General features: G+C 53.8%; 1 protein-coding gene across 3 annotated transcripts; it reads right to left on the bottom strand.

Moving 5' to 3' along the window:
* Window positions 1-192: 192 nt before the first annotated feature.
* PKM (pyruvate kinase M1/2) lies at window positions 193-18,293 on the bottom strand. 3 transcript variants are annotated; one of them, XM_082768713.1, is made up of 11 exons: window positions 18,185-18,293; window positions 13,444-13,613; window positions 12,940-13,031; window positions 10,522-10,653; window positions 10,120-10,306; window positions 9,046-9,316; window positions 8,657-8,807; window positions 7,688-7,840; window positions 3,740-3,906; window positions 1,263-1,444; window positions 193-967 (listed from the first exon to the last, which is right to left on the bottom strand). In XM_082768713.1, exons 2-11 carry the CDS (start codon window positions 13,592-13,594, stop codon window positions 861-863), a joined length of 1,593 nt encoding a protein of 530 aa, XP_082624839.1. In that variant the 5' UTR covers window positions 13,595-13,613; window positions 18,185-18,293; the 3' UTR covers window positions 193-860. The 3 variants fall into 3 exon arrangements, with proteins under 3 accessions (XP_082624839.1, XP_082624838.1, XP_082624837.1); XM_082768712.1 differs by lacking the exons at window positions 3,740-3,906; window positions 18,185-18,293 and adding exons at window positions 4,408-4,574; window positions 13,822-13,846; XM_082768711.1 differs by lacking the exon at window positions 18,185-18,293 and adding an exon at window positions 13,822-13,846.
* Between the last annotated feature and the right edge of the window lie 665 nt (window positions 18,294-18,958).

The raw sequence follows: 18,958 nt of genomic DNA, 5'->3' as shown, positions 1-18,958 counted from the left end.
CGCCGCTCCGCCCCGCGCCCCCATTGGCCGCCGCCCTCCGCATCGCCTCACACGCGCGCTCCGCCCGCCTGCTTAGAGTAGGCGGAGTCTTGTATAACCCCGCCTCCTTCTGGCGTAGCCCCGCCCCTTTCCCGCCCGCCCCGCCCCTTAAAGGGCCCGCCCGCCCCAGTTGCGGCTGCAGGAGGCGGGCGGTGCAGGGGTGCTCAGCTCTTTATTGACGCGCGCGGCTGCGCCCACGGCCCCGGACACACGGACAGGGACACTGGGGGAAGGCGACGACACACGCAGATGTGACACGGCGAGGGAAGCGCGCCCAGGACCCCGCTGCAGCCTCCAGTCCCCCCATGCGGATGAACAGCAGTGGGACCCCAGCATGGGGTGGGAGCAGGTTTTGGGGTTTGCCCTGACCCCATGCACGTGGGGACCCAACTGCATCACCAGAGGGTGCTGATGGTGCTGCGGGCACAAGGCGGGGGAGCTGCGGAGTGTTACAGCGGAACCGTTCACCACACCGCGCCTGTTCCCTTCCCCATCGCCCACCGCGGGGGCAAGGAGAGGCACGGCACACCCTGAGGACAGGCACTAGGCTACGGGGAGGTGGAGGAGCAGAGTCCCATCAGCATGCAGGACCCTCCCGAACCTGCTCCGACAGAAAAACTACGGGGAGAGGGTGGAAAAGAACTAAACACTTCAAGTATCGGTAGTGACGGAAGGTTTCTTCCCCCTGCTGCTGCACTCGATGGCGTGGAGCAACCTAAATCCGACTCTAGAGACAAGGAGAACATCGCAAGCGACTGCTGGCCTAATGCACGGGGAGGGGGAGCGGGGGGAAGGAAGACGGTGCTGGTCGAGGCAGCGCTTCAGGGAACGGGCACCACCCGCATGGTGTTGGTGTAGCCGGAGCCGGGGCGCCAGCCGGTCAGCACGATGACCAGGTCGCCGGTCTTGAAGAATCCACGCGCTTTGCCTAGGGGAAGAGGAGAGGAGGAAGATGTCAGGGCTCAGGGGCTCCACGCAGCAAGGAGAGCATCACCCCCCTTCATGTGCTTGTTGAAACAAAGCTGGATCTCTGCTGGATGCTATTTAAAGGCTGCCATGACGAAACCCGTCCCACTTCCCAGTTAGATGCAATGCGCTTATGCAACCGCTGGCCCCCATTTCCCAATGGGCAGCTTCCCCAAAATGAGGGTCCCCACAGCAGCCACTCTGGGCTCAGGGTGACCCCAGACCGGGAAAGCCGAGTTGGGAGCAGTGCCACTCACCAACATTCATGCCCAGGTTCACGCGGAGATCCACATCCTCTGCCCAGGCGTCATGGGCGGGCTCTTTGCACAGCACGGGGAAGATGCCCCGGTAGAGGTGGGCCTGGCGCGCTGTCTGGTCATTGCGGGTGACAGCGATGATGGGAGCCCGCGGGCGGTACCGGGACACCAGGTGTGCTGACCTGCAAGGAAGGACAGGAGGCACGAGGTGAAGCATCGCGTTACAGCTGCCCCGGAGCACTTGAGGGAGCCCCTGTTCCACCCATGGGGCACCTCCACTCCAGCACCAGGAGCAAACTGCCCGTCCTCCTCTTTGCAGCCCCAAAACCGTGCTGGGGATGACCAGAGGGATGCTGGCAGAGTGTTTTGCAAGAGCCAAGCTCTACCAACAGAGCCTGATGCTCAAGTGATTTCCAAATTTAGCAACTGGGTGGATCAACACCAGAAGGCAACAGACCCTACTCCAGTCTTGGGGAGGGAGATGGCCTCACCTCCAAGATCTGGCTGTGCCATCTGCACGTTTTGGTCCTGAAAACAAGCAGTTATTTGTCTCGGTTGCTATGTGAAGATGGCTAGGAGCCATTTATTCTGGCCTCTGCAAGCAGCCCTTGGCATCTCAGTGGGGTCCCTGCAAGTTCCTGCTGTTTTGATGAGCTCCCGCTTTATGGGATGGCAAGCGCCTGCGCCAGCAGCGCTATCCAAAGCTTGCCAGGGAGGATGCTTTCAGAAGCATTGCTACAGGGGAAACTGTGTCAGGGAAAAGCAGAGCTGCCCCAGAAACGGGTTTGACTACACCGATCACTTGATCCCAGAGGAGTGGCAGCCAACACACAACCCCGTACATTTGTACTCCCACCCAGCCAGAAACAAAGCGATGCCCCTCTGTAGGCCATGCAGACAAGTGCCTCTCACCCCAAAATGGGGGCCCCATACACCAGGGGAGCCAGGCAGCTGCCAGGTTCCTCTCCAAGAGGAACTGCTGCCAGCCCTGGGTAGGGACACGGATGCCTTAACACGGCAAACAGCACGCTCTGGGTGGGGACTGCAGCTCGCCCTTCTTTGGGCACTGCTTGCTTACAGAAGGCACCTGCAAAAATGAGGTTAAAGCTGCAAGGCCAGGACATTTAGAGCTCCATGGTTCTGACAAGCATGCCAGCAGCTTCGCTAGCTTTTGCGACCTCATTTCCCAGAGCCAAGCTCAGCAATGCTCTGATTCAAAGACCACTGCTCGGAAATAGGCAGCAGCCTGCTTGAAGCGCCCAGTCACACGTGCCAGCTCTCAGACAATCCTTCCCACACTGACCAACGAGCTGCCCATTAGCTCTGTGGGACCCAGGTACTCAAAAGCTGTAACAGAATCCAAGGCTAAAAATATTCAAATATCAGAGTTCAAGTCTTTTCAAAAAGGTCAAGTGTAAGACTGGAACCTTTTACAAAGAAACTTTAGAAGTACAGGAGTATCCAGAAACTCAGTAGTTCTTCATCTCTCCAGGAAGTAGCTGCTTCAAATCATTTTAAGCTGTAAGTTTACGGAGAATTCACTGATGGTCTGGTTCTTCAGGTAGACCGTGCCGAGCATGCACACTGTCACGTCTCTACCACAGCACCAGTTCTGTTCCAAATTCAGACTCTTCCAGAAAGCAGCCTCAGACTTATGGTCCAATGCGCTTTGAACATGGGGCAGCCTGGTTCCTCTAGCTGGAAGGGCTGATCACAGCAAGGCTGCAGCTCTCTACTTTGCTTCCTCTCCACAACTGGAAGAGTGAGTCTCTACGCAGAAGTTGTCACCATCTCTGGACAGAAATCCCTGCTATGCAGCTCACCTGCAGCCAAGGCACTGAGCTAACCTCACCATGCAGGCAGGCACTTGGCTGCTGGGTGCCCGCCCCTTACAGCGAGGCTACTCGCAGGCAGGCATGAGGAAGGAAACTTGCAACACTTTCACACTCCTTCTTCGCCCCAGGGCTTAGGCAAGCTGTGCTGATGCCCAGAAGGTTCAACAAGGGACCTCTAGTTTGGATGATACATTGAAAGGCTAAGGCCTTGATTAAAAATAGTAATAATAAAAAATCTGTTTCCACTGAACTTTTGTCTTAGAGCTAACTTGATAATTCCTTGCTTTCCTTGCTAAGACATCTGAATGAAGCTGCAACTCTTCTTTTCCCTCTACTCTTCCAGCCAGCATTCCTGGCAGAGATGCCGCGCAGAACAGGAAGAGGAGGCAGGGCCTGGTGCTGGTGCCACACTGGCAGGGGGAGGCTCAGGAACTCGCTGCTTGCGTATGTGCGGATGTCTGAGATGTCTGCCCATCTCCTGAGGAACTGGCACTGCAGACAGGCAGCCCGGGCTCTGAGTCGCTGCCAAAACCTGAGCTTCACCATTACAGCTCTGGGCTTTCAAAGCGCTCTTTTTGCACGTCTCCTTCCCCCACCCGGTCACGATGTCCGCGTGACCTGAGGGAACCTGTCGCCTCCTACCTTCCAGACTTGGTGAGGACAATAATGGCCCCGCTGCAGCACTTGAAGGACGCTTCCACAGCGCCAACAGCAGCGGCCTCAGTGGGATCGCAGTTCAGGGAGGTCAGACGACGCAGTTCCTCAAACAACTGCCTGTGAAAGATGGCGGCCTCGGCCTCGCGGGCAATCTACAAGAGCAACACGCGTCCGGGAAGACAACACTCACGTCAGTCACACGGGCCAGCACAGGGCAAGGCAAGGTGCTCAGTCAGCAAGCGAATGCTGCCAGCTGCTGACATTCAGAAGAGTCGCCAATTAGCCCAAATTCAGCTCAGTGCGCTGTGGTGATGGGGTCACCACCCCTGCCAAGGAACCCTTTGATTCTCAAGATTTCTCTTCTGGATTGGAGGCACCTCACCCCGCCGAGCCCACACTCAGGTGACATCCATGCCCAACTGCCAGGCACTCTTGCTCTGCTCCTACCTACCTGAGTCCTGCCCTGTGGGTACATGCAGCTGACAGCAGAGCTGCTTGCTGAATGTTTGCAGTGTTAGCATGGAGCGTGATTTTATTGCCTGAAACAACTGTCATAAAGCACGTGTTTGCACTCTGAACACCTAACCCACATGCTGGGAATGAGCGTCAGTTACCTCACAGAGCCCTAAACCTCTCCCCGCTCTGAGCCCTACCTGCCGGACTCGGTCAGAACTATCAGAGCTGCAGCTAAGCACTTAAAAGAAGCCTCCACTGCGCCTACTGCCATGGCATCAGCAGGGTCCCTGTTGTTTACATTGAGGCGGAAAATTTCTTCGAACAGCTGACGATGAAACATTGCGGCCTCAGCCTCACGAGCGATCTGCAGGCCCGAGTAAGAAGGAAGGAGAAAAGAGGAAAGAAAAGGAAAGGTAGACCAGAGTAACATGAGATCACGTTAATTTACTTAATTTTCATAGTAATGCATGCAAGAGGATACTAAAGGACAGGCTGTGAAACGCTCATTGGCTCTCAGGTTTTGAGTTAGTTGAATGCAGTTCTGTCTACCACACCACAGCTGCACAGGCTGCTCCACCACACCATTTATCTGGGGGCCCTGTGCACTAGGCCTTCAAAGGCGGCATTCTGGCTGTAATTTGGATCAAGGAGCAGAGCAAGCCAATTCGGAATACACTTTGCTGCAGGTGCTTGTTTTTACTTCCTTGCCCACAATGCCTCTAGAGTACTCCTTGCAGCTGTTCATGCCCCCTTCGTACTCTGAGCCAACAGGTGAGCAACTGGTTTCCTACCTCACCCCCAGAAAGGGAAGTTGGGCTCCCTCCCAGCTTTGTTTAGTTTAAGTTCAGAGCCAATGAAGTTTCACCTCCCAGTGCTATACCAACTTCTTTCAGTAAGAGAGGAACAACAGAAACAAGCTTTCCTTACAGGGCTGTCACACCACATATGCTGGGGTATTTGCGTAGTGCCAGATTCAGACCAGAGGTGCACAAAGAAGGGCTTTCTGGTCACTGACTAAGCATTTGCAACAAGCTCAGTAAATTATTCATCCCGCTGTGCTGAGAACTGCTCACATTTAAGGACAATTCTCATCTCAGAAGGCCACACTTGCCCTTGACAACCCGATAAAGAAGGCTTGCAGAGACTAGAAAAGCATGCAAAGGCTGATCATCTTTTCAAGGACAACTTCATTCAGTTACTCCCAAAGCTGAACAGCTGCTACACAAAGCATGACAAGTTGATGTTTAAGCAGAGACTGTAGTGCCATTGTCATGAAAGCTTTCTAGTTAGACCCTTTCCCAATAAGAATTTTGCTACTCTAGTGTTAATGGATTACTTTTCATGATGCTGGGAATTATCCCTCTTCCACAGATAACAGTTTAAGCCAAAGCAGTTAAGTGTCTTATGGCTAAATATAACTGCACACGTGACAGGCAGGAGTGCAGTGCCAACCCCAGTTGGGAAGCAGTCAGTTTTGTTACCACCAGCTTCACATTTCTGTTCGGTAAGTAGGATGTGTGTGTCCACCTCACAACACTTACTCAAACGCAAGCGCAGGCAGCCAGGCAGCACATCGTCAGCTCCTGGTCCAGAGGCAGGCAGCTTTGCACAACATGCAGAGTGAGGCCGAGTTCAGCAGGAAGCCTACAGCCCCCGTCTGCAGAGTCAGAATGTGTGTGTACGTGTGCCTGCTCTGACAATGGCTACAGAAGGGCAGAGCAATTCAACTCCACATCAAACCTGGCTCTATTTCCATGGAAATGGATACAGGATTTGCAGTTGGCATGCGGGCACAGATAGGGGGTAGAAGTGGGAGAAAGGGAAGCAGAGGAGCATTGTACACCCTGGTCCTTTCAAACGGCCAGGGCAGCACTTGAAGACTAAGGCAATCGTGGATCATGAACTGGGATTGGAAGGAAGCCCAATCCCACAAGTAGGAAATGGCCTGCCCAATATTTGGAAACTTGCTACCAAACTCAAGGCAATTGTTTTTGTCACGGAGATGCCAGCCAGGGAACAGGAAGCTCACTTCTGGGAAGTTCGCTAGAAAGTGACTGCTACTTGAAACCACTGCAGCAACCCCACAAACCACTGGCATAGGCAGGTCAAGTCACTGAGACAGAGGTGCAATGGCACTATGAAGTAAATTCCGCTTGTTTTCAGTGTCACAGCCCACGTTTGCTGTCTGCATCTCCTTAGGGACAAAGCTTTACCTGAAATACTCCTGTGGCAGGGCTGGGTAAGCAAACTATGAGCCTAGACCAGCTTGAGACCAGACAACATACAGAAGAGCTACTCCATGCCTGAGGCAAGGTGCTCTCTTTGTACTGTGACTGCCTGGCCATTTCAGATGGAAGTATTAGGGTAAAACCTTCCACATTTCTCTGGGGGCCTGGCAGAACGAACACTGTTACTCTTGGGTCCGCAGAAGAGGGGAGCACAGGCAGTGGGTACTGGGCTCACACTACAAGTAGAGCGCAACCTGCCTGTGTTGAAGCTTTAATGCCACAATTTGCTGCAGCAAGTTTCCAAATCTTGGTAGGAAGTCAGCTACCACAATTTAGATGTGAAAAGCTGAGGGAGAACTTTTTAGGTTAGAATTCGGCCAGCAGTCACTGCCCAGTGTTCATCAGGTCGTATTTTGTATCTGCCATGTGCAAAAAAACACCACTCCATGCTGGCCAGATAAAAAGGTATTTAGTTAATGCACTGCAAACACAAGGAGTCACTCTGTTTATTAATCTATATAACCTGAACTGCAGGTGAAGCTGCTGTGATTCACAGCACTGGTAACTGGGGAGAACCAGTACCTCTAGATACTTGGCATCACGCTTTTTATCAACTGAAACACAAGCTGGGTGAACTTGAAGCAGAGCAGAGGTTTCTGGCAGTTCAGGCATGTAAAAATATGGTGCTGTCAGTAGTCATGCAACAAATATCCCCCCCACCAAAAGCACCAGGTGCCAAATGCAACAACAGTGCTGTAAATCAGACTCACCAGCCTCCCTTGTTCCCTCCCACAACCCAGAGGAGTTAGCTGATACTTTTCAGTATCTAGAGATAAACTGCTTAAGCAGCTTCCTGACCTTGGAGAAGTTTAAGGAATTTAATACACTAAAACAGGGCCTTTGAAGAAACCTATACCAAGGTAATAGCAAGAAAACTTGACCTTGGTCTTAAGTCAAAATTAGTGTGAGGAAAATAAAGTTTTAGAACTCAGAGCACTGCAAAACAGTTCTCAGCTCTGCCTGGCAGTAGCATGCAGCACACCTTGTGAGGTTTCAGGCCCCTTAGGACCATGCTACAGTAAAGAAAACCCCACAGAGGGAGCACGAACCAAAAAATGGCTGGTTCACACTGCTAGGTGCTGCCACCTAGCACCAGACACATTTAGATCTTCAGATGCAGGCACAGATGAAAGACAGCGTGCTGCCACCTCCACCTGCAGGCTGGGCTCCCACCCAGAGCACTACTCACAGCGTGCTGCATGCGCACAGCCTCCAGCGGGTAGTCTCCCTTGGCGGTCTCTCCAGACAGCATGATGCAGTCTGCTCCGTCCAGGACAGCATTGGCAACGTCGCTGCCCTCAGCACGGGTTGGGCGAGGTTTCTTGATCATGCTTTCCAGCATCTGCAGGAGAACAAGCCCAAAGTCAGGGCACCAGGAAAGGAATCAGCTGCTTTTTCACTAGATGCTTGACTGATGGCATTGAGGAGGTTGTTTGGGGTTGTGGGTTGCTGTTTTGTTCATCTAAAACCAGGTCAACAGTAGGTTTGCACCAACTACAGTAATCCTTATCTAAGGCAAGATGTTCCTCTTTTTATATAGGTTATCTAGAGGCTCAACCTTAGTACAGCTGCTAATGTCAGCACCTGTACTGAAGTGTGAAATCAGACTGCTCCTGAGCAGAGCTCTTCCTACCCACTTCTCCCAGAAGCTGGTGCAACTCCACATATTGCTCTCACAAGCTGGCCAGCTCATGTCTTCCTCAGGTGCTCAGCTTTACCCCCTGCTGCAGCATGCACAGAGGAAGCACAGCTCAGAAGGAAGCCCTGCCGGCACCTGAAAACTGTCTGAAAACTATTTGTTCATGATCCCTACAGGAATGCACAAAGCTGAGGAGCAGCACCTCCCAGGATAAGATGACTTTTTTTCTCCATTTCCTTCAGTGTGGGTGCAACTTGCTCAGAGTTGCCATGTCCCTTGCAAGAGTTCCTGTGACCTTACTGGGGTAAACAAAAATCTCTATACAAGTGCCTCAAGATGAGCTATTCAGCCACTGCGATGCCTCTTTGCTCTTGGTTCCTTATCCTCTAGGAAATGCCATCGAGGATGTGCCCTCAGCCGACCCCCCACAGCATGGGGTGACAGCTACTGACACTCCTCCTGCCCTGCCAGACCCACAGATGCTCCGGCAGTTACAAGCTCACTTTGTGTTTCACATACCTGAGTGGCACAGATGACGGGTTTGCCAGCCCTGTTGCAGCGCCCAATCATCATCTTCTGGGCAAGGAAAACTTTCTCAGCAGGGATCTCAATTCCCAGGTCACCACGGGCCACCATAATGCCATCGCTGGCCTCCATGATCTCATCAAACCTGGCAGCGAGAGAAGAGGTTCATTATCCCTGTTGTTCTGAGGGCAGACTGCCTGTTCTGTCCTCCCCCTTCCAAAAGGGAGCACTGCACTGCAATGCTATGGGCACTCTGCCCTTCCAGGTGCCATTTTGGTACCTTGTAACACCGCAGTAAGAGGAAAAAAACAAGACCATAGGAAGCAGACAGTTTACAAAGCTATGCAAAACCTAATCAAGAGGAGCACAAGTTGATCGCTCACCTGCGCACACCCTCGTGGTTCTCAATCTTGCTGATGATCTTGATGTTCTTTCCCTTTTCCCCTAGCACCTTCCTGACAGCATGGACATCAGCAGCTTTACGGATGAAGGACGCAAACACCATGTCCACATTCTGCTCCACACCGAATTTCAGGTCCTGAATGTCCTTTTCAGAGACGGCAGGCAGGTCGACTGCAGCACCAGGGAGGTTCACGCCCTTCTTGCTGCCGAGCATGCCACCGTTCTCGATCTCGGTCATGACATAGTCCTTGCCTGGAACAGAAGTGCTCCCACAGTCAGTGTTTACCAGCAAGCTCCTCACTGCCAGCTCCCACACCACCACCTGCCTGAGAACTGCAGCACTAACAGCATCGATGCAATAAAAGCACACCACTGCTCTCTTCAGTAGTCTCATGGAACATAGGAACTTCAGTTCACCCACAGAAGCACAGCAGAGCAATTCAAAGCCACTTCTGTGCTGCTCTGGGGGAAGATGCCATTTGTTCCCTGCAGGAGTGGGGCTGCCAGGCTGCATTCCTGCATGTAGGCACCCCATAACACTAAATGGAGTACCCAAGAGCCTCACCTCCACGCTCCTGCACCCTCTGGGATTGGAGGCAACACCTCCAGGCTGGAGCAGTTTTTGCACTACCACCAAGGGAGTGGTGTGGAACTCACCTTGCCCCAACATTACCAGTAAAGCTAGTTCCATCTCCAGCTACAAAACTTGGTGTTTATATTATAAAATATCAAATCCTGCATAAAAATTTGAAATAGCCTGCATGAACAGGTGTACATTACAAGCACAGGTACACCCCCACACATGCACCTCTGAGGAGAGTTTCAGATCAGTCTGGTGAAACCCTGCTCAAGTTAGTGACTGAAAGCTTGCTACATTTGAAGCAGAGATAGTTTTGCTCAAAGTCTTGCTACAGCATTAAGCCTAGCTGCAAAGTGTTCCTTTCTTTAACGTAGAACTGCAAGTTAAGCAACAGTTGCTGAAAGAAAAGTCAAAGAGGTTCTTAGGAAAGAGCAAACAGGCAGAGCTAGCAAATCCTGGAAGGGCTGTTACACACCTTTCTCCTTAACCAGCAAGGAAATGAGACCATCATCCACGTAGATTTTGCTGCCAACTTCTACAACCTTGGTGAGATTCTTGTAGTCCAGCCACAGCACATTCTCATCGCATTTCTCCATGAAGGCATCATCCAGAGTCACTTTAAGAGCTGCACCCTTCTTGAGTTCCACTTCTGCTGTGCCACTCTGTCAAAACACACATTTTCAGCAAAACCAGCACAAACAGGCACCCAACTGCCTCCCAGCTTGCAGCACTTCATCCTAACTTTTGGTACAAATGCCAGATAATGCACACAGTTATTTTGTTTGCACAAAACATCATTTGTCTGGGGAAAGCAGGACACAGGAATAGCATTATGTAGTCTTATGCACTGAAAAGGGTAGAAAAAAAATGAACTTACTCCCTTGATGAGTCCAGTTCGGATTTCAGGTCCCTTGGTATCCAGTGCAATAGCCACAGGTCTGTAGGTGATCGGATCAGAGGCAAAGCTCTCTGTAGCTTCTCGCACGTTCTTGATTGTGCCCTCATGATACTGGCAAGGGAAAGAGATGGAAACTTTAATCTACCACTGTGCACCCCAAAAACTGCCCAAGCTACCATTCAACATAGCAGAACAGCAGCATGACCAGGCCTAGGATTCCACTGTCAGGCAGATGGACAAACGTTTTTACAGCTCTGGCCTAAATCTTCCAGACGGATAAAGGATTTACTCAGAGGATATTATCCATGTACGTATTTGCATTTTATTTCAAGTGCTAAAGCAGTATCAGACGGAAGTTCAGGACTCCAGCACCGTTCACCAGGCTTCAAAACCCTTTCACATGCTCACGTCCTGCTAATACCGCTGGTTTCAGACACTTTTGTGAGGAAATTCCACCTCAACTACCCTGAATGAGCTTCAGATAATCAGCAGATCAATTCACTTTCTAGTTTAAACAATATTAGAGATAACCTTGACAGAGTGATGCAACACTTGACAGACTTTTGAAGATAAGAAATGCCCTTTCCCCTCTCTGTGCCACGGGCTGACAGCGTATGGCCTGGCTCACCCGGAAACGTGCGACTGCCCCCATAAAAACCTGCATCACAACCAGAACCCAGCACCAGCAAGGTGGGGCAGGAACAGGCTGTGCTCAAGTTGGCCTGCATGCCCTTGGCCAGAGATATGCTACAGCTAGCTCTTTAAAGGAAGGAAAAATTAAGGTATTTACTGATCAAGTGTGCAAGCTGAGACTGAGGAGGCCCCTGATCCTTCCATGTGCCACGGCCTAAAGAGAGGCAGGACAGGAAGTGTGCCCGTACAGCACCATTAGGTTTATCTGGCCCTAGTCACCTGGAATTTATTTGCTTTTGATACAGATCAATGAGTGCCTCCTAGGCAGGCTGACTTCCTGAAGAATGACATACACCGAACAGGAATGCAGACAGATGAAGTAAAAGCCAACTTCCTCTATAAAACAACTGCAGCCAGGTATTGGGGCTTGAAGTTGGTAATTTAAGCCCTATTTAGTGTTTTAGGGTAAACACTGCAACTGAAACACATACAGCACATGAAAACCCCTGAATTCACTGAATAATTGAGTGCTTCAGAGGAGCAGCAGGGAACACAAACTTAGCCTGGCTACACTTGACAGTCAGACTAAACAAGAGATGACAGCAAGACGAACTCTACTGTCACCTAACCTCATCTGTACGAAACACAGAATTAGAAGGGACTTCACCCAAAACCAAGCCACACTCCCTGTCCTTCACCCCAGCTAACAAGCACACAAGCCACAGGAGCAGCACTGTGTAAAACTCAGTATTTAATTGAGTCAAGGTCCGATGGCTGTCCACAGCTAAGCACCAGACCTTTTGGTTTCTACAGTGCCCTGTGGCCTTTAAAGGCCACAAGGGTGACAGGCCGAGCTATTACGCACCTCAAAGCTCCTGGTTCAGTAAGCAAAGCAACCTACAGCTGTCACTTGGTTACTGTTTGACATTTTGAAAGCTGGAGGGCAGCCAGTGTGAAAACGCAGCCTCAACACTCAGGGCAGCATTCGAGGCAAGCTGGAATGGGATCCTTGGCTCCCCCAGCATCGCTAAGGATCTCATCTATTTTTATCAATAAGGGCTCGTTGGCCGCAGTGTTGATTTCTTTTGACCTTATTCTTATAAGTTTATTGCCCCAAGACCCGCATACCATGGTGCTAGCCTTATGACCACCAGGAGCACAACCTGAGCAGCTGGTTAGCCAAGCAAACTTGGGAGTTCAACTCCTCCAAATGGGCACAGTTGTGACTTCAAATTGCTAATAGTTTTCATTTGAGACAAGGTCATTCATTTATCACTGGCTTGCGAAGCCCCCAGCAATAAAGCAGGATCAACAGGACAGTTGTGTACTCCTGCTGAGGTGCCCAGCACCGTGAAATAGTTCTCGGCTTCTGCAATTAACTGGGGAGCAGCAGCCTTGTGAAGTGAGCAGCAGGGCATGAGGAAGAAGTGAAGGACCTCACAGCGAGCAGCTGGCACACACGTCTAACATCAGCTACCTGGCTCCCAGGTACAGGTGGGTGCACAGAAGGGTGTGGAACCAACCTGATCTGCTTCCAAAAAGGCTTGGAAAGCACACTAAGGTGTTACTAGCAGCCTCACAGGTTCAGTATTTACATCTGGCATGCTTTCCCCAAAGGCAGAGCCCAGTCTTGTCTTGCCACATGATTAGAGCTGCTCTGGAGCAGGCTGGGCTTCCCTTCGTATCCTCTTCCACAAGGGAAGGGGTCAGCAGACACACATAAGGACCTGCTCAGGGCAGCATTAGCTCAGCCCACACCCTTACCTCGTGGGTGCCGTGAGAGAAGTTGAGGCGGGCAACGTTCATTCCAGATTTAATCATTTCCTTCAGCTTCTCCACGGAGCGGGAGGCTGGGCCTGGAAGAAGGAAGCAGTTGGAATATTAACTTTATAAAAAAAATAATGAGATAACCCGCAGACGTCAAGACCGTTTCATGTGGAAGGGATAAGTAAGGTATGGTGGATACAGACTTGCTCAACGCCGAAACAGCTCATTTCTACAGCAGCAAGCGTTGTTTTAACTTGCCTTTGGGAGTGCATTTGAACCCAACCAGTCCAGACTACCCTGGCTACTGGATCCACTCCTAGCAATGCTACGGGTTGGGCAGGCATGGGAAAGTCGTGCTGTTTCAACACACGGAGCCAGCCTTGGCAAGGGATAAAGGCTCAAGTCGTCCCACGATTTCCGCAGCAAGTTTCACCGGCACAGGGGTTCGCAGCTTAATTGCTGCGGAGAGCTGCAGCTCCCTGTTATCTAGGAACCACCTACCGATGGTACAGATGATGCCGGTGTTCCTCGCAATGGTTGGCTCGGAGTCGATGTCCAGGCGGCACATGTGCTCCAGGAAGGTGTCCGCCATGGCAGCATGGAGCTGCTGGGTCTGGATGAAAGCAGTCCCCGCATCGTGGTGCTTCGACATCGTTACTGGAGTCTTTTGTCTGGAAGAGAAGAAAGCCTTGCCAGGTTTAGGGATCACCCACACTTGCTCGTCAGAGACACCAACACACCCACGTGATGAATATGGAGGTAACAAGAAAGCTGCTACTGGGTCAGACTATCTTTATGTTCCTACTTGAGAGTCTCAGATACAGGCAAGACACACTTCTATTTAAATGTCATTCCCCACATAGACCACCCAAAGCTCACCTGCCTTCTATGCAGAAGTTCCCTTCATAGCTTCTCTTCATTGCCAGTCTTCCCCTGGAGCTACACAACGCAACAAAATTCAAGCACTTCAGCACACAGGCAGCGTTCTGCCTCCTCCCTCCCAGCTCTCAAGTCCTCTCTCCTACAAGCCTCAGCTGCGGTGCCCACCCCAAGGGGGGGCCGTGGCAGCTCGCTGCTAGCATGGCCGCAGAGGTGCTCTACGCAGGCAATCTTCTGCAGGGACGCACCTAATCACAGCAGGGTCCACCTAAGCTTAACACCCGTCCTTCAGCCTGCACAGATAAGTAGACTTGAGTTGATTAAACACAACACCGTGGCAGAGAACATGGAAAAGACTGAAGACTCCTTTAACGTCCTCCTCAAGGTCTCTCTTTGAACCAAAGACACCACATGGCTGCTCCCGCCCCCTCTGTTCACCCTCACCCAGGGTGGCAGAAAGCCACCGCAGGGCTCATAGACTGGTTATTTTGGGGATAACAAACTGTGAGCTCTGCCTGCTGGCTTGGACAGGACAACAGCATCCCCAGAAGAGTGGGGAAGGTCCCCATCAGACAAGAAAGCTAAACTGAATCTCACAGATCTCTGCTGTGACGGGAGGGCATCCCATTCACAACTGTGTCCTCTTGTACCTCCCATCTTCCTTCTGCTTTTACACCCAGGTAAAAGACGGCCTGGCTGGGCAAGGCTCAGCTGCTTCCTCTGCTGGTGCTACCACCTGGAGAAGTATTTTACCACCTTTGTATTGAAAAAGCTATCAGCAAATGTGTGATGTGAGGCTTCACTGAGCAACATGGGGTTTTCTGCCTGCCCCAAGCACACAAAATGGTGCTCGCTGTGCATGCCAGCTAGCCCAGGGCCTCCAGCTTTGAAGGAGGGCGCTAGGAAGCCGACAGCTCTGCGGAAGAATGAAATCGTGCTGCTAAGGCAGGGGCAGGGAGGTCCCCAGAGACCCCGCTGCGGCGCTGTGCTGCCAGGCCCTCCCTCTCTCCCCCCCTCCCTCCCTCCCCACCTACGTGCGGATCCTCTCGCAGGCAGCCCTGAGTCACCCCCGCCTCATTGCCTCGCCGAGCGGAGCGAGGAGACAGGCCAGCGAAAACCATAATTTGTCCTGGCAAGCGTCCTTCACCTCAGCCCTGCCAGAAGCTGCTGATTCACTGCAGTCAGAACAAGAAAGCCTGCCCACATAAAAAGCTTCGACAAAGTCACATTATTACGGGAATGCCCGCTGGTCAGACCTGAACACTGTGTTTCAGCCCTCTAACTGCTGCTGCCGCATCCCGGAGCACCTGTCTGACAGCGCCAGGCACGAGCAGAGAGGCTCTGCTGGGAAACGGCCTCCGTGCACCTCCAAAGAGGATGTGGAGGAAGATGAGACAGGCTGCACCCAGAGCACCACTGGTGCAACTTTCTGAGAACACGTGGAGGAGCTCTGTCTGTTTCATAAGCAGCTCCTGTCTCCTGGAAGTCCCCCACCCACTCGAACCATTTGTAATGCTAATTTTTTTTTTAACCCCCAAAGGCTTTACAAATTTACTAAAAGGGAAAGTGAAATTGCCTTGAGTCAGAATCCCCTTTCCAAGATTTTCCTGCAAACCCAGGGAGATCAGAAGAACTGCGGTGCCGGGGCCTTGGCTGAGGGGGAGAGCAGAAACACAGCAGCAAAAAAAAAAAAAAAAAAAACACTCATCTGCCTGCTACCAGCAAGTTTCTGTTTTTTATACTTCCTCCTGCCTCCCTTTACCACACGTTCACAAAGCATCTACTGAATTCTCCTGGAAGGACCAGTTTTATAAACCTGGCAGGAATGTCTGGCATTTAATAAAAAGCAATGGGAAACCAGGACTTCACGGACACCTGAAGGCACCGTGCACTCAGTCTGAGCAGAGCTCGGAAGGGGGAAAGTAATACCCTGCAAAGCCTGATTCCCTGGATAAATCTCATTTCCTTCCTCGGGGCACAACTCATAAATCCCCACGCTGATTGCGAGCTGTCCGTGCTCCAGGCAGGGTGCACCAAAGATGGCTGGTGCCTCCCTTGCCGTTGAACGTTCTAGAAAGCCGGGACCGTTTGAGGTCGGCGTGCCCGGTTTCAGCAGCAAGGTGACTAAGTGGAGCCGGCTCATCCTGCGGTCGGCAGCAAGAAACGTTACGTCTACGGCATCTCCAGCCCTGCCCCGGGGGAGGAAGAAAGCAGAGGCTGCGCAGAGCAGCAATCCCCGCTGCAACCCCCTTATCTCAGCCTGCAACACAGGGAAGTGTGACTTTGCAGGGCTGGTGTTAACCACCGCCACGCCGGGCAGAGATGGTTCCCTGCTTCAGGGTCTCAGCCGCAATAAAAATCAATTTCTGTGGCAAAACAGGCTTTTAACAGGGTCAGTTCCTCTTCCAGGGAAGGACAACTCCCAGCTGCAGCAGGATGCCACGCCACATCCTTACGCAACCATGGGATGCCTCCCAAAATGCGAGGCTTTTGGAGGCCGGATGCAACCCCAAGCATGCCTGCAGCTCTGCCACGGGTCAGGCTGCAGTAAGCTGGGTGCTGGGACTGGGGAGGGTGTGCTTGCCCCAACAGTGCTCTGTGACATTGGTGCTCTCCCCGTGTGCCGGTGGGTGAGCTGTCAGAGCCACATACAGCTTGGCTGTGCCTGCCTTCCCCAGAGGGCAAAGGTACACAGCAGGCTTAAAGCACCATAAATCAGTAGAGGTGACTATCAGATGTTTGCTGGTGACAAGGAAGAACTTATCTAGAGGATACAGCCGGAGCAGACACACCTACTCACTTTGCCATGCTCCAACACAGGCCGAGCAGCCCTCCAGCCACACCAGCACAAATCAAACCTCCCGCTATCAAGCTGAAAGCTTTTTAACATGACAAAAAAAAGGGCCTTTTTTTCCTTTAAATGTATGCATAGTTGGGGGTGGAAACTCGACTCCCCCAGCCACACACCGCCCAACCGCGTGAGCAGCCTGGGGATGGAGATGTTGTGCGCAGGGTCTGGCAGTGGCAGCAGCAGGGTACTGCAGCCCCATTCCCTACGTGCCGGCCATCACAGCACGCTGCAACCACCCCGGCCCCCTCCCAGCAGCCACCGGCTGCCCTTAGGGCCAGCCCCGGCTGGGGACACAGGGAGATAAAGGATTAGCACGTGGCCGGGCCCGCCCGCTCAGCCGGAGGAACATTTTGTCTGTGTTAAATTGAATTACCAGCTCGGGGCACGGAAGGGGAATTAACGCCGGCTTTGTGGTGCTCCGGCTAACGGCGATAAATTCAAGGTTTTAATAAAAACGTGTGTTTAGTTGGGGAAAAACAGACGGCTCGGGTGGGAGGCCTGGATGCGGCGCTGCGGTCTCCGCCAGCAGCAGGAAGAGTGCTTTCGAGTGAAAGCAAAGTTTCGGGGCAGGGTTTTGCCCTGAATCACGGCGTCCAACACCTGGCCGGCAGCAGAGCTCCCTGTGCTGAAAGAAAAGACTGTTTTTAAGCCGGCCGCAGCAGCATGGCACATGGGGCCACCGAACCGCAACCGCAGGGCTGTCCCTCCCTCGAGCACACCTAGCGCTCTCACAGCACCACGTGCGGGCTCCTTCCTAGAAGTACTTAAGCTGAAGTTCTGCTTTGAAAACTGGGCACAAAAACGTGCTTAGGACGGTGGGGGGCTTTTAGCTCAGCCCTTACGGGTTGCACAAGCAGCCCTCGAGCTTCCCCGGAGGCACTGAGGCAACCCGAGCTCCTCGCCGCCCAGCCCGGCCCAGCCCAGCCCTCGGGTGCCGGTGCCAGCCGCCGTCAGGAGCCGTCCTTGCAGCACGGGGGGGCCGCTTCCCGGCGCGTTCATCACCGGCATCCCGGCAGCTCCCCTGAGCGCATCCCCGGGGCTGCCGGCCGGGTAGCGCCGAGGCCAGCCCTGAGCACGCCCCAGCCCTCGCCTGCTGCTTCTACCGCTCGGGGGGAGGCAGCCGAGAGGGTCCCACTGCCCGCACCCCCCCCCCTTACCCCAAACTCGGTGCGAAGCGGCCCCCGGAGCAAACAGCGGGGGACGGGGGGGGCAGGAGGCAATGGGAAGGGCCCGCGGCCGCCGACACGAGCGTTGCCGCGGCTCTGCCTCAGCGCCCGGGGGCAGGGAGCGGCTCGGGGCGGCGGCGCGAGGCCGGGCAGCCCGCCAGGGACACGCGGGGCCTCGCGCCCCTCAGCGGCCCCTCAGGGACCGCTCCCCGCTAACGGCCGCACCCCCCTAACGGCCGGCCCCGCGGGGAGCCCCCCGGCCTCGGCACGGGCACCGGGGATGGCGGCGGCCCCCGGTGCCCGCCCGCCCGCCGCCCCTTCCTTCCCTGTCCGGGGCCGCCGTTACCTCCTGGTGCCGCTCCCGCCGCCAAGCACCGCTCCCGTCCTGCCCGAGAGCCGCCGCTCCTCTGCGCGTGGCCCGGCCGCGCCGCCAAGGTGATCCCGGCCGCAGCACCGCCCCCACGGATCCCTCCGCCGGCTTCGCGCCGCGGGGGAGAAGCGGGAACTACTTTTTCCGGCGGAAGCGCAAGCTGCGGTTGAGGAGTGAGGCGACTCACGCGCCCCGCAGCCAATCAGGCGGCGGCGCAGCAGGCGGGCACGCCGGAGGAGAGTGGCCGCCGCTCTTAAAGGGGCCGCGCCGCTCTTAAAGGGGCCGCGCCCCTTAATTCACCCCCCCCGCGCCCCCTGACCGCGGTACCTGCAGGGGCGCTGGGCGGGCGGGGGGCACCGCGTGGTGCCTCCCTCCGCCCCCCCGGCCACCCCGCGGTGTCCCCCGGTTGTCCTTATGGTTGTCCCCAAGTTTTGGGGACAAAACAGGCGTTCTGGGGAAAAAAAGGGCAGGTGCCCACGCAGCTGGGTCCCGCGTGGTGCCCTACACACCGTGGCACCCCGCAGGAGATGGAGGCAGCGGGGGGCACAGGCCATCCCCTGTGCTGCCAGCGCTGTGGTCTGGGGACAAAAATAGATGCTTGGGGACAAAAATAGGAGTCTCGAGTTACGCACCGGGCCTGAGCGCCCAAAAATCTCAGTGGCCCTTGGGGGGGGCACCAAAATGCTGCTTTTTGGCCCCGTTTTCCACCAAACCTCAATGTAGCATGCAGGAATTGAGCCATTTGGCTGT

Source organism: Aythya marila (assembly GCF_965140915.1).
Source record: "Aythya marila genome assembly, chromosome: 11".
Classification (NCBI taxonomy): Eukaryota; Metazoa; Chordata; class Aves; order Anseriformes; family Anatidae; genus Aythya; species Aythya marila.
The sequence above is the reverse complement of the archived record's forward strand: the minus strand, read 5'-3'. Positions and strand labels throughout refer to the sequence as shown.